The sequence below is a fragment of the Jatropha curcas genome, chromosome 1 (assembly GCF_041381405.1).
Source record: "Jatropha curcas cultivar XTBG-Jc1 chromosome 1, XTBG_Jcur_1.0, whole genome shotgun sequence".
Classification (NCBI taxonomy): domain Eukaryota; kingdom Viridiplantae; phylum Streptophyta; class Magnoliopsida; order Malpighiales; family Euphorbiaceae; genus Jatropha; species Jatropha curcas.
The window spans coordinates 34,293,683-34,310,791 of record NC_143151.1 but is presented as its reverse complement, the minus strand read 5'-3'; the positions used below and the strand labels follow the sequence as shown (position 1 = coordinate 34,310,791).

At 36.4% G+C, this 17,109-nt stretch overlaps 2 protein-coding genes and 1 pseudogene across 4 annotated transcripts; 1 reads left to right on the top strand and 2 right to left on the bottom strand.

Annotated features, from left to right (window-relative positions):
* Positions 1-468: 468 nt before the first annotated feature.
* On the bottom strand, positions 469-8,572 carry LOC149499434 (putative disease resistance RPP13-like protein 1 pseudogene; annotated as a pseudogene). 2 transcript variants are annotated; one of them, XR_016322866.1, is made up of 4 exons: positions 4,355-8,572; positions 2,825-2,984; positions 2,370-2,712; positions 469-2,097 (listed from the first exon to the last, which is right to left on the bottom strand). The product of XR_016322866.1 is annotated as a putative disease resistance RPP13-like protein 1 pseudogene, transcript variant X2 (transcript). The 2 variants fall into 2 exon arrangements; XR_016322848.1 differs by having other exon boundaries at positions 2,825-4,255; positions 4,355-8,570.
* On the top strand, positions 891-3,994 carry LOC105631256 (cation/H(+) antiporter 2). The gene is made up of 4 exons (XM_089726710.1): positions 891-1,043; positions 1,126-2,112; positions 2,234-3,159; positions 3,394-3,994. Exons 1-4 carry the CDS (start codon positions 891-893, stop codon positions 3,674-3,676), a joined length of 2,349 nt encoding a protein of 782 aa, XP_089582836.1. The 3' UTR covers positions 3,677-3,994.
* A 412-nt stretch (positions 8,573-8,984) lies between the features above and the next one.
* RBR1 (retinoblastoma-related 1) lies at positions 8,985-16,183 on the bottom strand. Its single transcript, XM_089726685.1, has 19 exons — positions 15,900-16,183; positions 15,357-15,481; positions 15,117-15,221; positions 14,881-15,023; positions 14,688-14,784; positions 14,511-14,557; positions 13,241-13,439; positions 12,966-13,032; positions 12,672-12,851; positions 12,376-12,569; positions 11,407-12,286; positions 11,135-11,294; positions 10,955-11,027; positions 10,379-10,558; positions 10,162-10,281; positions 9,943-10,087; positions 9,723-9,835; positions 9,440-9,555; positions 8,985-9,339 (listed from the first exon to the last, which is right to left on the bottom strand). Exons 2-19 carry the CDS (start codon positions 15,459-15,461, stop codon positions 9,189-9,191), a joined length of 3,075 nt encoding a protein of 1,024 aa, XP_089582811.1. The 5' UTR covers positions 15,462-15,481; positions 15,900-16,183; the 3' UTR covers positions 8,985-9,188.
* Positions 16,184-17,109: the final 926 nt, after the last annotated feature.

Genomic DNA, 17,109 nt, shown 5'->3' with positions numbered 1-17,109 from the left:
TACTGTTTGGAATGAAGCTGCAGGACTATCTCCAAAAACAACTCCTACAAAAATGTTTACATTTTGCATTAATGCCTTTTACTTTAAAAAACCCTTCTAAAATAGTAATTTTATAAAAGTTTCCTATTTAATAGTGATATTTAGGTTTATCTAAAATTTTATTCAGCTTGAGCTGTATAACATGTAATCCTTTTTTATTCATAAAAGAACTGATTTCTTTTTTTGGAGCACATAGAAACCATGTAATTTCAGTTGCTCATAACTAACTTCATCTAAAATGCAAATCCTAAAGACACAGCTTTCACCTCCTGCACTCTTTACTGAAGTTAAATTTTATAATTTATATATTAAGGCAACACAACCACCATGAAGAATGCTGCTCAATTAATGGGTCCTCTCCTCTCTATTAAGTACTAAAATTCCTATTTTAAGCATTTATGAGTAAATATAGGACCATTGGGATGCCAGTGAATAATCAATGAATTATATGCATTTATCTTTCTTTTACCTCAAAAAGAAAATTCAATTTTAAACAATAGATTATGAATATTGAAACAAAGTACAAATAGGATTCAGCTTGAATTCCATTTTTCACCTATCATAAAAAGCAAAAGATTGAGCTTTTAAACTTTGTAAGCCCATCATCCGCAAACAAAGGTTCTCCATCGAACTGCTCTTGCCTTCACCAAAATCCTAATGACAACCATCAAAACAGAAAAAAGAGGCAAAGAAAGGCAAAGAAATCAAAAAGAGATCAGAAAGAGGGGGGTGAAGGAGAAATCAAGAATTTGCTAAGGCTATCACCCTCCACCCTCCTCCTTTTCCTTCTCTTTCCCCCATTTTTCTTTCTTGGTTGATCTTGTTCTTCTGTGCATTACATTTCTTTAACAATGGATGCAGCACGAAGAGCTATGTGTTTAGATGATCCTTTTAATCCATTCATTTCAACCACCTTACAAGCAGCTGGAATTCTTGTTATCTCCCATTTCTTCCATATTCTCTTGAAACCCTTGGGACAACCGGGACCTGTTGCCCAAATCTTGGTAAGCCCTTAAATTTTCATTTTCTTTCTTTTCATATTTCTGCAAGATTTACATAATTTTTTATAATGTCTTTGTCTACCAGGCTGGAATTGTGTTAGGACCCTCTTTATTGTCTCATATCAAAATAGTCAAAGAATTCTTTCTTCAATCTTCTTCAGCTGATTATTATGATGTATTTTCATCCATATACGGCATACTCTTCATGTTCTTGATTGGTCTGGAGATGGATGTTCCTTATCTGAAGCGAAATCTGAAAAAAGCTGTCATTGTTGCATATGGTGGAATAGTTGTGTGTAGCATCTTTGGTCTAGCTGCATCCTTTTTTGTTATTCGTATATTGAAGCTCACAGCAAACACAGCATCTCTTGCCAATGTGATAATGATTGTTCTAGCTAACTCAGCCTCTCCTGTAGTCATTCGCCTGGCGGCCGAACTGAAATTTTCAACCTCAGATACAGGAAGATTGGCAACTTGTTCTTCGATAATCAATGAAATGTCTTGTCTACTTTGGTTGTCTTTAATTGTTGTCTTCATGTCATGGAAAATGTTTGGCATGGCAGTTCTTTTCTTCGTATTGACTGTGGGACTCGTTTTTGTAAACAAGTACTTAGCTGGTTGGTGTGACAAACGAAACCGGAACCAAAAATATGTGACCAATACAGAGATGTTTGGCATCTTGTTCCTTGTCATTGCTCTTTCATTTCTTACTGAAGAATATGGATTTAACAGTACAATGCCTTGTTTTCTTCTCGGCTTGATGTTCCCTCGGGAAGGAAAAACTACTCGGACATTGACGATTAAGCTTGCTTATGCTGTTCACAATTTTATCCTCCCAATTTACTTTGGCTACATAGGATTCCAGTTCAATATAACATACCTGAATAGTAGCAGAAATATTATAGCAGTTGCTCTTATGACCATTCTCAGCATGGGAGGCAAAATCATCGGCACATTGGCTGCTTGCCATTACTTAAGTATTCCAACAATTGATGGCATCGTCCTGTCCTTTTTACTCAACTTGAAAGGCCATGCTGAACTTCTCGTCGTCGGTGTCCTGAAAAAGACCATTGTAAGTATTAACCTGTCAAAATTGTGCATCTGGTGCCTAAGCTTCTGGGTCATCAAAGTAATTAGAATTTGAACTTTTGAGCTATGTAGTTTAGTTATGATGCTCTTTTTATTTTGTGCAGTTGAAGACATGGTGGGATCAGAATGTTCACAATTTGGTGGTAATGGTAGTAGTGCTTAATACAATTATCTCTGGACCTATAGTGGCTTACATATTAAGAAAAAATGAAAAGTATTTTTCTCAGAAACGTAACTTACTTGAATTTCGCGAACCTGAGGAAGAAATTCGAATGCTAGCTTGTGTTTATGGCTCTCGCCATATAACAGCAAAAATTGGGCTAATATTCACTTTAAGTGGATCCTCTGAAACTCCCACCACACCTTACTTGATGCACTTAGTTGAGCTTCCCAAGAAACGACGCAAGAAGAAGCTAATGTACCACCAGCTACAAGATGGAGATCAATTTAGTGACGAGGAGGACTACGGTGGGAATGAAGTTGTAGAGATCAACGATGCTGTGGATGCTTTAGCAATGGAGAACAAGTTCTTGATCCATCAAAGTAAAGTTGTATCATCATTTCCAAAAATGTATGAAGACGTCTGTGATGCCATTGAGGATTTAAGAGTATCAATTGTGTTGCTTACCTTTCACAAGCACCAACGACTCGATAAAGAATTGGAGAGTGGTAAAGAAGGAATAAGACTAACTAACCAGAAGGTTCTCCGCCATGCCCCTTGTTCTGTAGGGATCTTCATAGACCGTGGGCAGACAGGATTTCAACTGCCTACTTCTGAATCAGTGCAGAGCATCGCAACATTGTTCTTCGGAGGCCCAGACGATCGCGAGGCATTAGCTTGTAGCAGAAGAATTGCTGCATATCCTCATGTTAATTTGACAATTATTCGCTTTCTACCAGAATTACTAAGCGAACAGACCGACTTCACTGACAAAACATGCCATGAAAATACTGAAGTGCTAATGGAAATGACAAATCATGATTTGGACAAGGAGGTTGACAAGGCATTTCTGGAGGATTTCTATAAAAGGTAGTACATAACTACATATAGCAGCAGGAACATAACATTCTGATACATAATTGCATTATTCTTTTAAGAATCATGTCACGTGTAAGGCAGGTTCGTGTCAAACCCGACACACCAACCCATTTTGACACCCCTACGTTACACGTATATCTTCTTGATAGCATTCTGATACATAATTGCATTTTTCTTTTAATTTTTGTTTATCTCTGGTTACATAAACTGGAGTTTTTTTATCAGATACGTGGTATCAGGTCAAGTTGGATTTGAGGACAAGTATGTGAACGGTGGAATGCAAACAGTGGAAGCTTTCAGAGAACTGGGAAATAGGTTTTCATTGTTGATAGTAGGGAAAGGTGGAAGAGGCAACTCACCCATGACCACGGGCTTAAGTGATTGGGAAGAGTGTCCAGAGCTGGGGACAATTGGAGATCTTTTAGCTTCATCAGAATTCAATGTCAATTGCTCTGTTCTGGTCATTCAACAACACCAGCGGTCGGAGACTGACATTAGGGATGATTAGAGAGCAGATACATATATGTACATATAACTGTGTATATATTTATGTAATTGTATCTGTATGATTAGGATGATAGTTAGCACAGATTTAGTTCTTGAATGGAATTGGACAGAGTAAGTGAAACCGCAAAATGTTCGTTTACAGAGGAAACAATTCATTAACTTCTGCAAATTTTGAAACAGGGTGCATTAGATTATGAGGAAAGCCGATAAAATAATCAAATAGAACTAGAAAATGTACCTACATATTTTGTTAGAATCATATATTTGAACCTGCTTTCTGGTTTGGCTGTTTTAGTTTCAATAAATTCCTTCCATTCTATTGCATTATTCTTGGAATTAATTAGAAATTTACATTTTATTGGCAAATCGTTTTACAAAAAGCATTAGTTTGTCATAATCCCAAAAAGCATTAATTTAATCCCGGAACCATATCGTAACTGCCAGTTCTAAGATCGGCAAGGAACCAGTGGTGGCGGGTCAATTCCAATTTCGCTGTTTCCCATTCCAATTCAATTCAAAGGGCAGAGATCTCTTCTCTTTTTACTAGAGGTCTCAAGTTCAAGCGTTCGGAACGAAGTTCCTATAAACAATTATAAACAATTCCAATTTGGCTCAGATGCATGCAAATTTTGTTTCCAACGAGCAAGAAAATTGATGAAAGAATGGACAAGAGCAATACCTTAGCTTAATAGATGAATGAAGGATTAAGAGGCTAGTTTACTCTTCTCTCTTAGTTGTATCTAAAGTCAATGGCTTGTGAAACCTCCTTCGTTTTAGCAGAGGACAATTTTTGATAATTAGAGAAGAAATGGAAGGGGGCAGCTCTTGTTCTGGCATTGACTGTAGCTTAATACAGTTCAACATCTCCAATTTTCTAAGAGATGTGAGGTGTTGAAGTCCTTTGCAGTTGATAGATTTCAGATTTTGAAGCCGCCAGATTTTCAGAGAGGAAAGAGAGGAAGGCAAAAGTCTCTCCTCCGGAAAAGATTCTACATTTTCACATCCAGCAATAGAAAAGTGTAAAAGATGCTGGAGATTTTGTAGATTCCAGTGCATTCTTCCACTAATAAGCTTATTGCAACAGATAATCTCGAGTGATTCTAATGTCAAAGGTAAACCTGCTTTTGGAAATGACTCGAGTTCCGGGCAATGGTAGATAACCAGTGAAGAAAGGGAGGAAGGTAACCCCTCTTCTGTGATAGACTGGAGCTTAGGACAGAACCGGATCTTCAATTCTCTAAGAGAGGTGAGATGATGAAGCCCCTTGTATTCCAAAGACTTGAGATTATCCAGATAAGCTATGTCAAGATTAGTAACAGCTGAGGGCAGCAGCGTCTCCTCAGGGAAGGATTCCATATCTGGGTCCTCGCCAATACTAAAGCACAAAAGAGAGGGGAGCTTCTGCAAATCCCATTGCATCCGGCCAGCAATCAGCTTGCTGCAACGTATAATAACAAGAGACTCTAACTTAAATGGCAACCCTCCTTCTGGAAATGATTCAAGTTCTGGACAATTATCTATCTTCAAATTCACAAGTGATACAAGAAGGGAATGCATATGATCAGGAAGGGATTTCAAACTTGAGCAATTCCTTAACAGAAGACTTGTCAGAGATGGCGCAAATAATCCTCCCCTAGGAAAAGATACTAGATTATGGCAATCATAGATTGTCACGGAACTGAGAGATGTGAATGTGAATGTGAAAAACCTGTGAGTTGCCTCAGTAGCTTCAGAAAGGGATTCAAGATTTTGACATTCTCGGATATGAAGTCTCTTTATGTTTGGAAACAACTCCACCGGGAAGCACTTGAGTGAATCACAATATGTAATATCAATTTCTTCTAATGTATTGCCAATACCAACCATGTGCTCCAACCAATTTAATGATGGAAATTTTGAAACTTCTAACCGAAATTTTTTTAACAGCACTTTCTGATTACCACCAGTTAACATCATTTGAAGCATATTTGGAGCCTTTGGAAGTGAATCAACAAGTTGTTCGCACCGGTCAATCTTAAGTGTTGATAGAGATGGAAGGTGATTAGGCAAAGACTTTTTTAGCTTTGGACAAGATAATATATCAAGCTTTTGAAGGAGAGGAAAAGCCCCATGTTGATCACAAGAAATCCATTCCTGCCATTGTGGCATACGACTGAAACGCAAAGTTTCAAGGGATCCAAATGGAACATTTGTTGAAATACAAGTCCCATAGAACTCAGGACCAACAACCACGATTTCTTTAAACCCTTCGATTGAGAGGTATTTTAGAGACACTAACTGTCCAACTGGAGGTACGGAAGAGCAGTACCCACATCCATGTAAAGTCAATGATGTTAAATATGAAAAAGAAGGGTCTCCCACCCATTTTGGAAATTTTGTACCCCCATAACCATATATGGAAAGAACTTCTATTTTACTATGAGGCTCCAAAGACTTGAGTATGCATCTTTCGTGTTGTGAATCACTAGTGTCCCCACCCCAATTCAACCACAAGTTCTTAATGTGCTTCTTACATTTTAAATTGGCTTCTAAAGCATCATGAGCATCGGTAACATTTTGAAGACTATGAATAGAAAGCTTTCCCCTTAATTGCTGCAGCTTCCCAAACTCTTTGAGTCTGGACCCATTTGATTTTCCCAAAACAAAATCAGTCAGAGTTTGCAACTTCGTTAATTTTCCCATATCTGGTGGCATGCTTTGAAATTTCACTCTGATAAATCCTGGAAGAACAAGATGGCGTAGGTTGACTAACATTCTCATGTTGACTGGCAACTCAATGAGGTCCCAACATCTGCTCAAGTTTAATGTTTGTAAATTATACAAACTAGTCACAGATTGGGGTAACCTTTGAATCGATGCTATCTGAAGATTTAAATAGCGCAAGCGCTTGCAGTCACCAATTGAATCAAGAAACTCGACCATGTTATCATTAGAGGGTAAAGCTGAACAAAACTCGACCATTTTATCATTAGAAAGCAAACGTATTGCTCTTACGTGCTTGAGTTTTGGCAATAATTTATCAACTACCTCGTTATCGATGTGATTCATGGAAAGAAAGGTGTGCAAATTGCTAGCTTCATATACACCGTCCTCAATTTTCTTGAAGGCACCATGTTGTCCTGCTGCATTCAAAAAATGTCGTGTCTTTCTGGTAATTTTGTATGAATTTTCATCCTCCAAACAACAACAGAATTCTCCTGAAACAAATCTAGCTAAATCATTGATGAGATGATGCATAACGAAATTCGAGTTGAAGACACTTGATTGTTGAAAAAATGACCTTGATACGAGGTCATTGAAATGCTTGTACCCTATTTCCTCCATTTCCATATTTTCATCAAGTTGGACCAGAAGACCCTCTGCCATCCATAAAAGGACCAATTCCCTCTTCTGAAATTTGTAATCTTTCGGAAATATTGCACAGTAAGCAAAACAACGTTTTAGCTGTGAAGGGAGGTAATGATAACTCAATCTCAAAGCTGGAAGAATTTTGTCATCAGGCACATCCCATATGTTACTTTTCAATATCCTCTCCCATTCTTCAACATCTTCCATAGAACGAAGGAGGCCCCCCAGTGTTTTTGCAGCGAGAGGCAACCCTTTGCACTTTCTTACTATGTCCCTACCAATAACTTCTAAGTCTGGATGAGCACCAGAATTTCCATCATCAAATGCATGTTTTGCAAACACAAACCAAGAATCATCGTAAGATAATTCCTTTAGATGAAGATGACTTGGAATAGTGCGCATGACCAGTGCTACCCTTTCTATTCGTGTTGTAACAATGATCTTACTTCCTTGTGCCCCAGCCTTCAAAGGTCTCCGTAAAATGTCCCAGTCAGTGTATTGTTCATTCCAAACATCATCTAAAACAAGCAAAAACCTTTTTCCTGTCAATTTCTCGCTTAACTCAAGTTGAAGTTGATTCAAAGTGTCATTATCACTTCTTTCCCTTTTGATCTCCTCAACGATATTCCTCGTTATCTTGAACGCATCAAAATCTTCAGAAACACAAACCCAAGTTCTAATATCAAACCACTCCTCTACTCTGCTATCATTGAAGAGAAGCTGAGCAAGAGCAGTTTTACCAACTCCGCCCATACCCACTATAGGAATGACACCTACATCATTTCCATTAGGGTCATCAGATAGCAACAATTTCATCATAGTTTCCTTATTATCATCCCTGCCATAAATCTCAGATGCATCTATCAAACAAGTTGTCATTCTTTTCTGTTTTTGCTCTCCAAATCCAATATCCTCTTTCAGACCAAGTGCATCCTTTTGTTTTACTAAAAAATCAAGTCTTTCAATGATCTCGTTTAACTTCACCTCTAAACCTTTTTTAAACAGATTAATAGAAGAGAACAGATTTTTCACCTGATGTAAACTAGTTTGGGATTCAACTTCCAATTTTGATCTCAGAGCTTCATAAGCAATCTCATCCAACAAGTCATCGGTTTGGTAAACTGCATCTTTGAGCTCATCAAGCCACTCCTTCACCGCGGGCGTAGTAATCTGCTTCTTCTCAGCGTCATCGAGCACTCCATTAACAGATATCATTATGATCTTTAATTTGTCAAGCAATTTATCACTGCGCTTTCGTCTCTTGAAGAAGTCAAGAAAATCGCGAGAAGCTATCCTATCGAACAAAACTTGAAGAGAAGCGGAAAGCAAAGAACCCCCTATCAACGCCTCGGCCATCATTAAGAGAGAAACGAAGGAGAATAAGGAAAAGAGATACTTTTCTGTAGTCACTGAAGGAGAAATTGTTTCCTTGTCGGCTGAAGCGCTGACTGAACTTTACCCTGTTAGACGGAAGCGTTTCCTTGTCGGGTGGAAAAAATTCCTTGCCAGTGGCATTGCGTAATTTGCCTTCCGCGTCCACTTTTAAACGACAACGCTTCTTCATCAAACGACTGTTCGTGGAGTAGAGTAATAATCAAACGCCTTGGCCAAGCCTTGGTGCTTTCTGACTTCTAATCCAATAATAATATTGCAGGCCTGAATTGGCTATTGATTAAAATTTCTTAATTTAATTGCGTTTCTCAAATTTTAAGCATAAAATTGATCTTATTAGAATATCCTTCGTCTCTCTCAAATTGATTTATTCAAATTATCCATATGCATGAAGCCCTCAGCCATAGTTTATCTTGTATTACTTGCTTCTCATATTCATGGACTGAGAAGCACCTAACTGGTTGCAGACAGTTGAAGGTATACATTCATTTAATAGTTTTAAGCTTTTAATATACATAATCTGTGAACTATAGAAGCATAATTTTTTCAACAAGCAGCAGAGAGTGAAATATTCTTTAACTGGTTAGAGCCAACTTCAATTTCCAGCTTCAGTATCTAGATTACAGAACACGTTGGGGGTGGTGGCAGCTTTTCTACAACTCGCCGCTCATTCAACACCCCATGTCATGCATTTCTGAGTATGCTAAAAATAAAAGGAAAAACAAATCAGAGAAGTAGAATTTACAGGAAGGATAAGAAAAGCAACCATTGAATCAGGAGTCAGGTTGCTCAGACTTTAGTGGTGTGCCTGATGAGGATACATAACTCCCATTTTGAAGGCAGAGGCTGTTGGCCACCGTAGAATCACTAACCAATCCAACGTCAGCGTCATCAAAGTTCAGTGTGCCTCTGACCTTCCTATTACTGAAGGAAAAGAAGCAAAGAAGCAAACATCAATGTCATTGATAGGGAAATGCAATGAAGAAATTTATACTCCAGAGGATGGTGTGAAAGGGAAGCATACCCATTTAAACGATTGTTGATTGCAGTCAAGTCTTTTGAAGGGCTCTGGTATGCATGAGTGCTCTCTCCCACACAAGCATAATAGCTTTTTGAGGTATGCGATATCAAAGCATCCATCTAAAAAGCATGAGGACAGATCGAGTTATATATGTGTAATTGATAACGAAGAAATACATTTGTTCTTATTTTCGGTCAATTGTCATTCAATAATTAAGGTTGACCAATACTCGAGCGAAAAACAAAAGTCAACTCTAACAAAAAATAGTTGAGAAACAAATATGTACCTTGGACGTCCGCAGTGGAGAGATGTACACATTATGTGTTGCAGAAACTTTCTTCGGAGACATATCAGGGAGACATGGAAAAGGAGATACTTTAGGTGATGCAGGACATAGACCTATTGGCGACAACAGAAGCATGTTAAACGATGATTTGGAACAACAATGGCAGCGGATGCCAAAAAACGGAACAGGCATCATAGTAATATGTCCAAAGAGTATCTACCATCTTTATTATTATTGACTTCAGGAATGGGACTAGCTTTTGTTATTGTTCCATCAGAACCAACCTCCACCAGCAAAGGTTTTGCAGCAGGAATAAATATTTCATTGTAAAATGTAATAATATCAACATGATCTTGGCCTGTCCTCTGTTTTTATACCATTTAACAGGTTAGATGTCCACAAAATACAACAGCCAAGAGATTAAGATAAGGCAGCATACCCCATTGTAGCGTGCTGATGACCAATCAACAAATACATTGCGAAAAACTTGTGGTTTACATTGTGGTTGCTTCCTATAGTTGTAAATGATCTCCTTGAAGGTTAGATTCACTTTTGAAATCTGCAGACCAAAATGAGAGTATGATGAGAAAAAATGTAGGATAAAGATGAACATTCAAAGGCAGCTAATAAACTCTCACAAGTTACAGATAGCAAACCTTTGCAACTCCATAGAAACAACAAAGGATGATCTGGTCAATATGACGGTTAAAGAACAAAGATGTCCGCTGGCTTAGTATTTGTTGAAAAAGGTAATACACATTCTCTCTTATATGCTGCTGAGACAGTTGTAACCTTTCAACCATACCACTGATTCTGACAGCAGCTAATTTATTAATCTAAGCAGGAGAAGAAATGTGCAAGTGTAAATGTTGGAATATAATTAAATAAAATAAAGCAGCATAAAGTAATCTCAACCAAATTCAAAAGGGATGCTGGGTGGAAAATCCTCTGTCAAAAAGGGAAAAAAAATCCATTCAGGCAAGGATATTAATTTGTGTAGAACACCTCAACTCTTAAGAGAAAATCATGGAAATTAAGATAGATAGATCTCCAAGCTGTCACAAATAATGTCGACAATAGGTTAAACAAATGGCTTAGAAAGATATTTCTCCATTACAGACAGAGGGAAAGCAAAGCCTCTGTGCATCACAAAATCTAAGCACATGCTCAGTTATCTTAAGTTGTCAAGTTGGCGATAAAATGCCCATTGACATTAAAATTTCATCTAGTACCTTGGTAAAGAACACATTAATCCCAGTTTCTGCACATGTTTCCCCTCCTCCACCGGGGTTTGGACGTGTTGGACTGAAACAAATATCCATACACAGAACTCAATTAGATCATAGAGAAAAGCGATAAGATGGCCCAGAGGTTAGAGATGCCACTTAATCTTCCCTAAGAACACCAATTACCTGGCAAAGGCAGACTGCAAAGGTGGTGGTAGCTTTGATTTAAGGTTACTGAATGCAAGTAGACGGTCCTTCACTGGTGAAGTAAAGGAGTTCCGCTCTACTAACACACTACGGTAATCTGGGCATGACCTTTTTGGAGACCGGATATCTCCATTCTGGCCTAGAAAATGATAGATGACAGCCGGTGCAATGTTTATCAGACAACTTAAAAATTTGAACTAACAACCTTGCTAACTTCAGATTAGACATTTTTTCAAGACAGAAAACATTACCTGGACACAACTCATGCTTCTGTAAAGAAGGCATAGGAGGCAAGCCACCAGAAGAAAAGTTAATACGCATCGCAATTGCATCCAAGGATGGCATTGGTTCTGCTAATAGCCCAAGTCGATTTATCTCTGCGGAAAGAGAGGGTCTTGCAACGGTCAAAGAATTATACATTGAAGAGCCCTTTTCCCACACCATGCTCTCCAGAAGTCGTTCTTCCAATGAATTCAAATGCCGCCGCAGCTCCCTTGGAAGAGACTCCTCATGTCTAATGAAACTCTCTATTACCTTGCTAAGATCAAAAGCTGTAATTCCAGTTCTCTCCAGAACCGCAGGAAACAGCATCGTAACAGTCTTATGTGTTGCCAGAACTAGTTCGGCAGAACATGCAAGCATACATCTGTGGAACCTCTCATTAGTTAATAAAGAGGTCAAATTAGTTGCATGCAATATCTGAGCCTCTGCAGTGCACATTGCTTCCAGAACCCTATAATACAACTTCAGAGCTTCCAATCTTCGTTGTTCTGCCCATATGTTGTCCAAAAGATTTGTACTTTGCAGGCTTCCAGTTACACAACGCTCTCCTAGAGCACTGCTTGGAAATATAGCCTCCAATATTATCTGCTCTCTATGTATGACATCATTAATTACATCCCTATCACATGATGATAGGAAGTGTTCCAACTGCGCTGATGGTTTTGATGGAAGTGGAGAAATAACAGAACGAAGCCACTTTGCAGTTGTCATTGTTCTGCTTACAGGTGTAGCAGCCATCTTAGAATTTATGCCACCAACAATGCCATTTGCAGGAGATGCAGGGGATAGATGGCAAGAGAGTGGACTTGTAATTGTCTTTGTCGGTGAGGACATCTGTTCAAAATTTCTCTGCGCAGAACAAATAAAATGATGCTATTTTAAACATTATCATTTTCATGTATCAATCTCATAGGTTGTGTATTTAACATAAAACTTACCTTGGTGCCAGTTATATTTATTGCACATCCAGATAGGCTTCCTGAACCAAGTAACCTGTCTTCCTTGTTGATAAATACCCTCTCATCCAGTTCACTCTTACAACGAATTGCATCATCATAATCCTTCTCTAAAATATTCAAACTGGACTGCAATGATGATTCTTCCATTAAATCTTCATAATAGATCAAACCATCTGCATCAAAGAGAATCAGAATTTTCCTAAGCATAAAATGAAAACATGTCGCCGGTCTTAAAAGATCCACAGCCATAAATATGGAATGCTTTTCAAATATACCTGTATTTATATTATCTAGGTTTTCATTTTTGTACTCAGATGCCAAATGTGGCTTCTTTTTCAAGAGATCTGCTATTAAATTATTGGTCTTCTCCATTGTTTTCCTCAGCTCATCTTCAGAGGTGTTGTATTTGTTGCACAGTGATGCCAGCAAATCAACACCTTTGTCACCCTTCTTAACTGAATCATACATAAACTAATCAGATATTGATTAACAATTCCAAACAAATAAACTCTCCAAGAAAAAAGATAGAAAAATTCTAATAAAAACTGATAAAGATGCAAGATCATTACCAAACCATTGAGAATCATTCAAATTGAAATTTCTGTAGCAAACTGGAACATGAATCATCAAAACAGCCTGAGAAATTCCCATTAATAGTAAGAATATTTCAATTTGTGTTATAGCATAATCTCGTATAATGCAAAAAAATACATCTGACGTCATTCAACAGGACTACTAATTCTTAGACATGAATATGAAAAGGAAAAGACAATCTGTGTAATTCCTTATAACCAGACTACAACTGAACTATCAGTAGTTGATGAAATAGGGGAAGTGTACTCACCAGCACAGAAACCAAACCATTTGTGAAAGTCACCAAATCTTTAAATCGGCTGAATGCATGCACACGGAGTGCCAAAAACAGCAACCATCCGAGACGATGATATTCTGACACATGTACTTTGTCATTGGAAACTGCTGACTGGTTATCAACATTTGCATCACTTGTCAAGAAAAGTTCACGGAATGCACGTTTGTAATGCCTAGAACAATTTAATAACAAGATATGATGTCATTTCTGTAAAAACAATTTCAAAGAGACTCCTAAAAGCAAAGTTGCACTCAAATTTCAGTTACATCATGAAAGATTACACACTGTTACTTCACCAGAATACTGAATAGCAGTTGAAAAACAAAATACAAAAAATTTCCCCATACAGATGATAAAAATGCCATTTGTCATCAACTTTACATGCCATATAGTTCATAACATACTTCTGAAGCAAATCAGAAGATAAAATTATACATATAAAGTCACCTGATTGGGAATTTGTCCAGATAATGATAAACAATTCTGCTTTTCAACAGTAGATTATAAATTTCTTTTAGAAATTAATGCAAAGAGCATGTACCATAGAGTCCTTGGTGTTGTATTCACTATAATGAACAAACATACACATTCCGGCAAGCACACCTATTTTGTTAATTATTATTGCTATCTGCTGTCTCCATTTCATCATAAGGACAAGCAGGAATACTAGCAAGGTTGGTTTTTTTAAAATCAATGGTGCCACAGTTCTTCTTCAAAACTCAATTTGCATTTAGTGAGCCACAAAAGAGTTCACACACCATACACGTCAACTAGAAAGGAAAAGCAGTATTGGAACTAATCCACTAATTTTAAATATATCAACATCAGAAGCAAATAAACATGCTAAAAAAATTGATTTGAGGTGACTGCTGGTGAACACTCCAAACTGAAACATAAATGCATAATTCATTTAGACTAGCCTTGGAACCAGAAATAGAAAGAGAAAACATTGACCATTCTTCATATTCTAGTGTGTATATTGATAACTGTGCAGCAAAAAGGAACTTCAAGAAATTTTATAAATCAGCAAAGCAACAAGTCATCAGCCTTCTATAATATTTTGCTAAAATTTTCTATAAAAGTAAACTCAAAATAGACCAGCAGAGACTGTACTTACCTCAAAAAGGAATTTCTACAGTACTCAACAAGAAGAAATATAATTACTATTAAATCACTGATCAATAAAGCAGTAAATGCCTGTAGCATTGTCTAAAACAAATCGCTTAATAACAAATATGCCTACCTGCTTAAAATGCTCAAGATCTCAAAATTGGCTTGCACCTCCTTTGCCTAATAGAAGAAAGTGGAACACAAAACATGAGAGAATTCTTACACCAAAATATACAGAAATAAGCATCTCTTAGAGCATATTAAAAAAAAAATGTAAAGAAACAACTATAAATCTCTGGTACACTGATACCTCAAGCCTGTTCTCCCAATCTGGACCATATATATTACTCAGGATTGGACCAGCCTTGACAACATATTGAGGTAACTCCTTAAAAAAGTCCACAATGCTGTAAGTTAAAAAAAAAAAAAAGACGACTAGAATTAGTAGAGTGATGAAGAATTAAAACCAGCTAAATGCAAACGAATTAAGGAGCAGAACGTACTTCAGCTTGGTGCATCTCAATATTTGGCATAAGGTAAGCCCATGATCGTCAGACTTCTGCTGGGAATTATCTCTACTCTTCTTGCTCAACCTCTTACCAGAGTAAGAAACAAAGGCAAACCAAAACCTCTCTGCTTCTTCTGACTAATAGATAAAATTTTAACTCAACTAGTTCTCCAACTTATTCTCACATGAAAAAATTGTAAAAAATTAAAAGAAAAAAGTAGAGAACTTTACAGTTCCATTCCCAATAGCTGAAAAATTTGCTGACAGAAGATGTTTTGTTTCTTTGAAAAGCTTCATAACTTCTTTGTAAGTGTCCTCATCTACAGATAACCCAGTCTGCCAATAAAACCAAAAATTCAATTAAACTAAGAAGAGGACACACTAAAATAATCACTAATAATGCATTCTTGAAAATATGAAAAAATAAGAAAGATAAACAAAAACTAAAAAGAGATACTGAAAAGCTTATACCTTACAAAACTCTGAGAATCGCACATCAATGGCATCCTTTTCAACTTCTCCTCCATCAATACGTGAAAAATTGATTGGTGGAGTTGAAGGCTTCGTGTCTTCCATATCTATTGAACTCGCTCTCGCTATGTTCATTCAAAACCCCAACTTATATCATTAATTAATTCAAATTAAAAGAAGATTTGGACAAGGTGGATTCAAAACTCAGCTGCTCTGCTGATCAGTTATTTTTAGCAAAAAATAGCAAGACCCATGACAAAAAATTCCCCGAAAAAATAATATATATATATATATATATATATATATATATATATATATATCAACTTATCATTCAATTAACATTTAGCAAGTACCAATTTCCAATTACTCTTTCAACCGAAAATTTAAAAAAAAAAAAATTTAAAAAGGCTAAACCAAACCCACCTCAATTAAAGTTAAGCAGAGCAAAAAAATAAGGAAGAAATAAACAAAGAAAAAGAACTGAATAAGTTACGTTTTGAGGCTAACAAAAATAAAATTGAAAACAATAAAACAGAAACTTACGGATTCTTTTTAACAGATCTCGAAAATATCCTCAAAATCTCACTGATCTCCACATCCAGCACCAAAAAGCTAGGTTTAATTTTCCAGATCGAACCACCAGGGTTTAATTTTTTTTCTCGCAAACCCTATCAGTGCGGTCTCTCTTTCTTCTCTCAGTAGCGCGGGAAAACCAACATGGCTTTTGCAGATACATACATGACATACCAGGAAGCATGCATAACAACCAATGTAGATGCGACACGTACTATGAATTTAGTTATTTTACCGCCAAATTTTTCCCCCCGTTACCAGATTCTCTTCGAGGATAAGATTCGCCATAACGGTGGACTTGACGAAGTTGTACTTTTTGTGTCGCGAATTAGAAACGGCCACGTGTGAGTTGTGGCCTCGTCTTGCTATCTAAAAGCGGATATCGCGTTTAATTATTTGTAATTTCATAATTATTTTTGTAATTATATGTCAATAATGCTACCTTAATCAAATATCAAATCAATAAAGGGCACACGAGACCTAGCTAGTTAATTGATTAAAACTGAACTTTTAATATTGATTAAATAAAGTTCAATAAAATGTAATCCCTTTATTTTTTTTCTCATGAACTTACATATATTTATTAGATTTACGTGAAATATAATAAGCGTAATTTGCATTATTTATATATGAAAAATTATATATTTTTTAATTTTGTACCTAATGCCGTAAAATATTTTTTAAGTGATTTTCTATATAATAACCAAATATTGAAAATAACTCGTAGAAAAATAACTTGCTGAAACAAAAGGAGTCCAAAGAACACTTTGCATTTCACAATCTGTTAAAACTCTGCAATGAAAATAAATTTGCATTTAAGGCCTTGTTCGTTTCCGTAAAATAGGATAATTTGTTGAAAAATATTTTCTAAATGATTTATTTTTCATTAATTAGCTGTAATATTAAAAATTAGTTTAAAATATTAAAGTATTCATCTCATTAGATCATAAAAAATATTAATAATAATAGAAATTTTATAATTTAAAATTTTATTGTTAAATATGAAAGAATGCAAAATATATATATATAAATTATGAAAGCTGCCGGTGGTCAGCAGTAAATAGTGACGGGTAATAGTGACGATCATGATTAATAAATTAAAAAATATAAATTTATAAAGTTCGCTAATATCCGGAAATGTTGTATTCTCTTGAAAATAAAAAGTTGTTTTCCTTAAAAA

Coding starts and splice junctions, on each gene's coding strand:
- RBR1 (XM_089726685.1), bottom strand. CDS start 15,461: ATGGAAGACACGAAGCCTTCAACTCCACCAATCAATTTTTCACGTATT. Junction 15,222..15,356: donor GATTCTCAGAGTTTTGTAAG/GTATAAGCTTTT, acceptor TTTTATTGGCAG/ACTGGGTTATCTGTAGATGA. Junction 13,440..14,510: donor ATCTTGAGCATTTTAAGCAG/GTAGGCATATTT, acceptor AAATTGTTCTAG/GCATTACAAACGTGCATTCC.
- LOC105631256 (XM_089726710.1), top strand. CDS start 891: ATGGATGCAGCACGAAGAGCTATGTGTTTAGATGATCCTTTTAATCCA. Junction 1,044..1,125: donor GACCTGTTGCCCAAATCTTG/GTAAGCCCTTAA, acceptor TTTGTCTACCAG/GCTGGAATTGTGTTAGGACC. Junction 3,160..3,393: donor CTGGAGGATTTCTATAAAAG/GTAGTACATAAC, acceptor TTTTTTTATCAG/ATACGTGGTATCAGGTCAAG.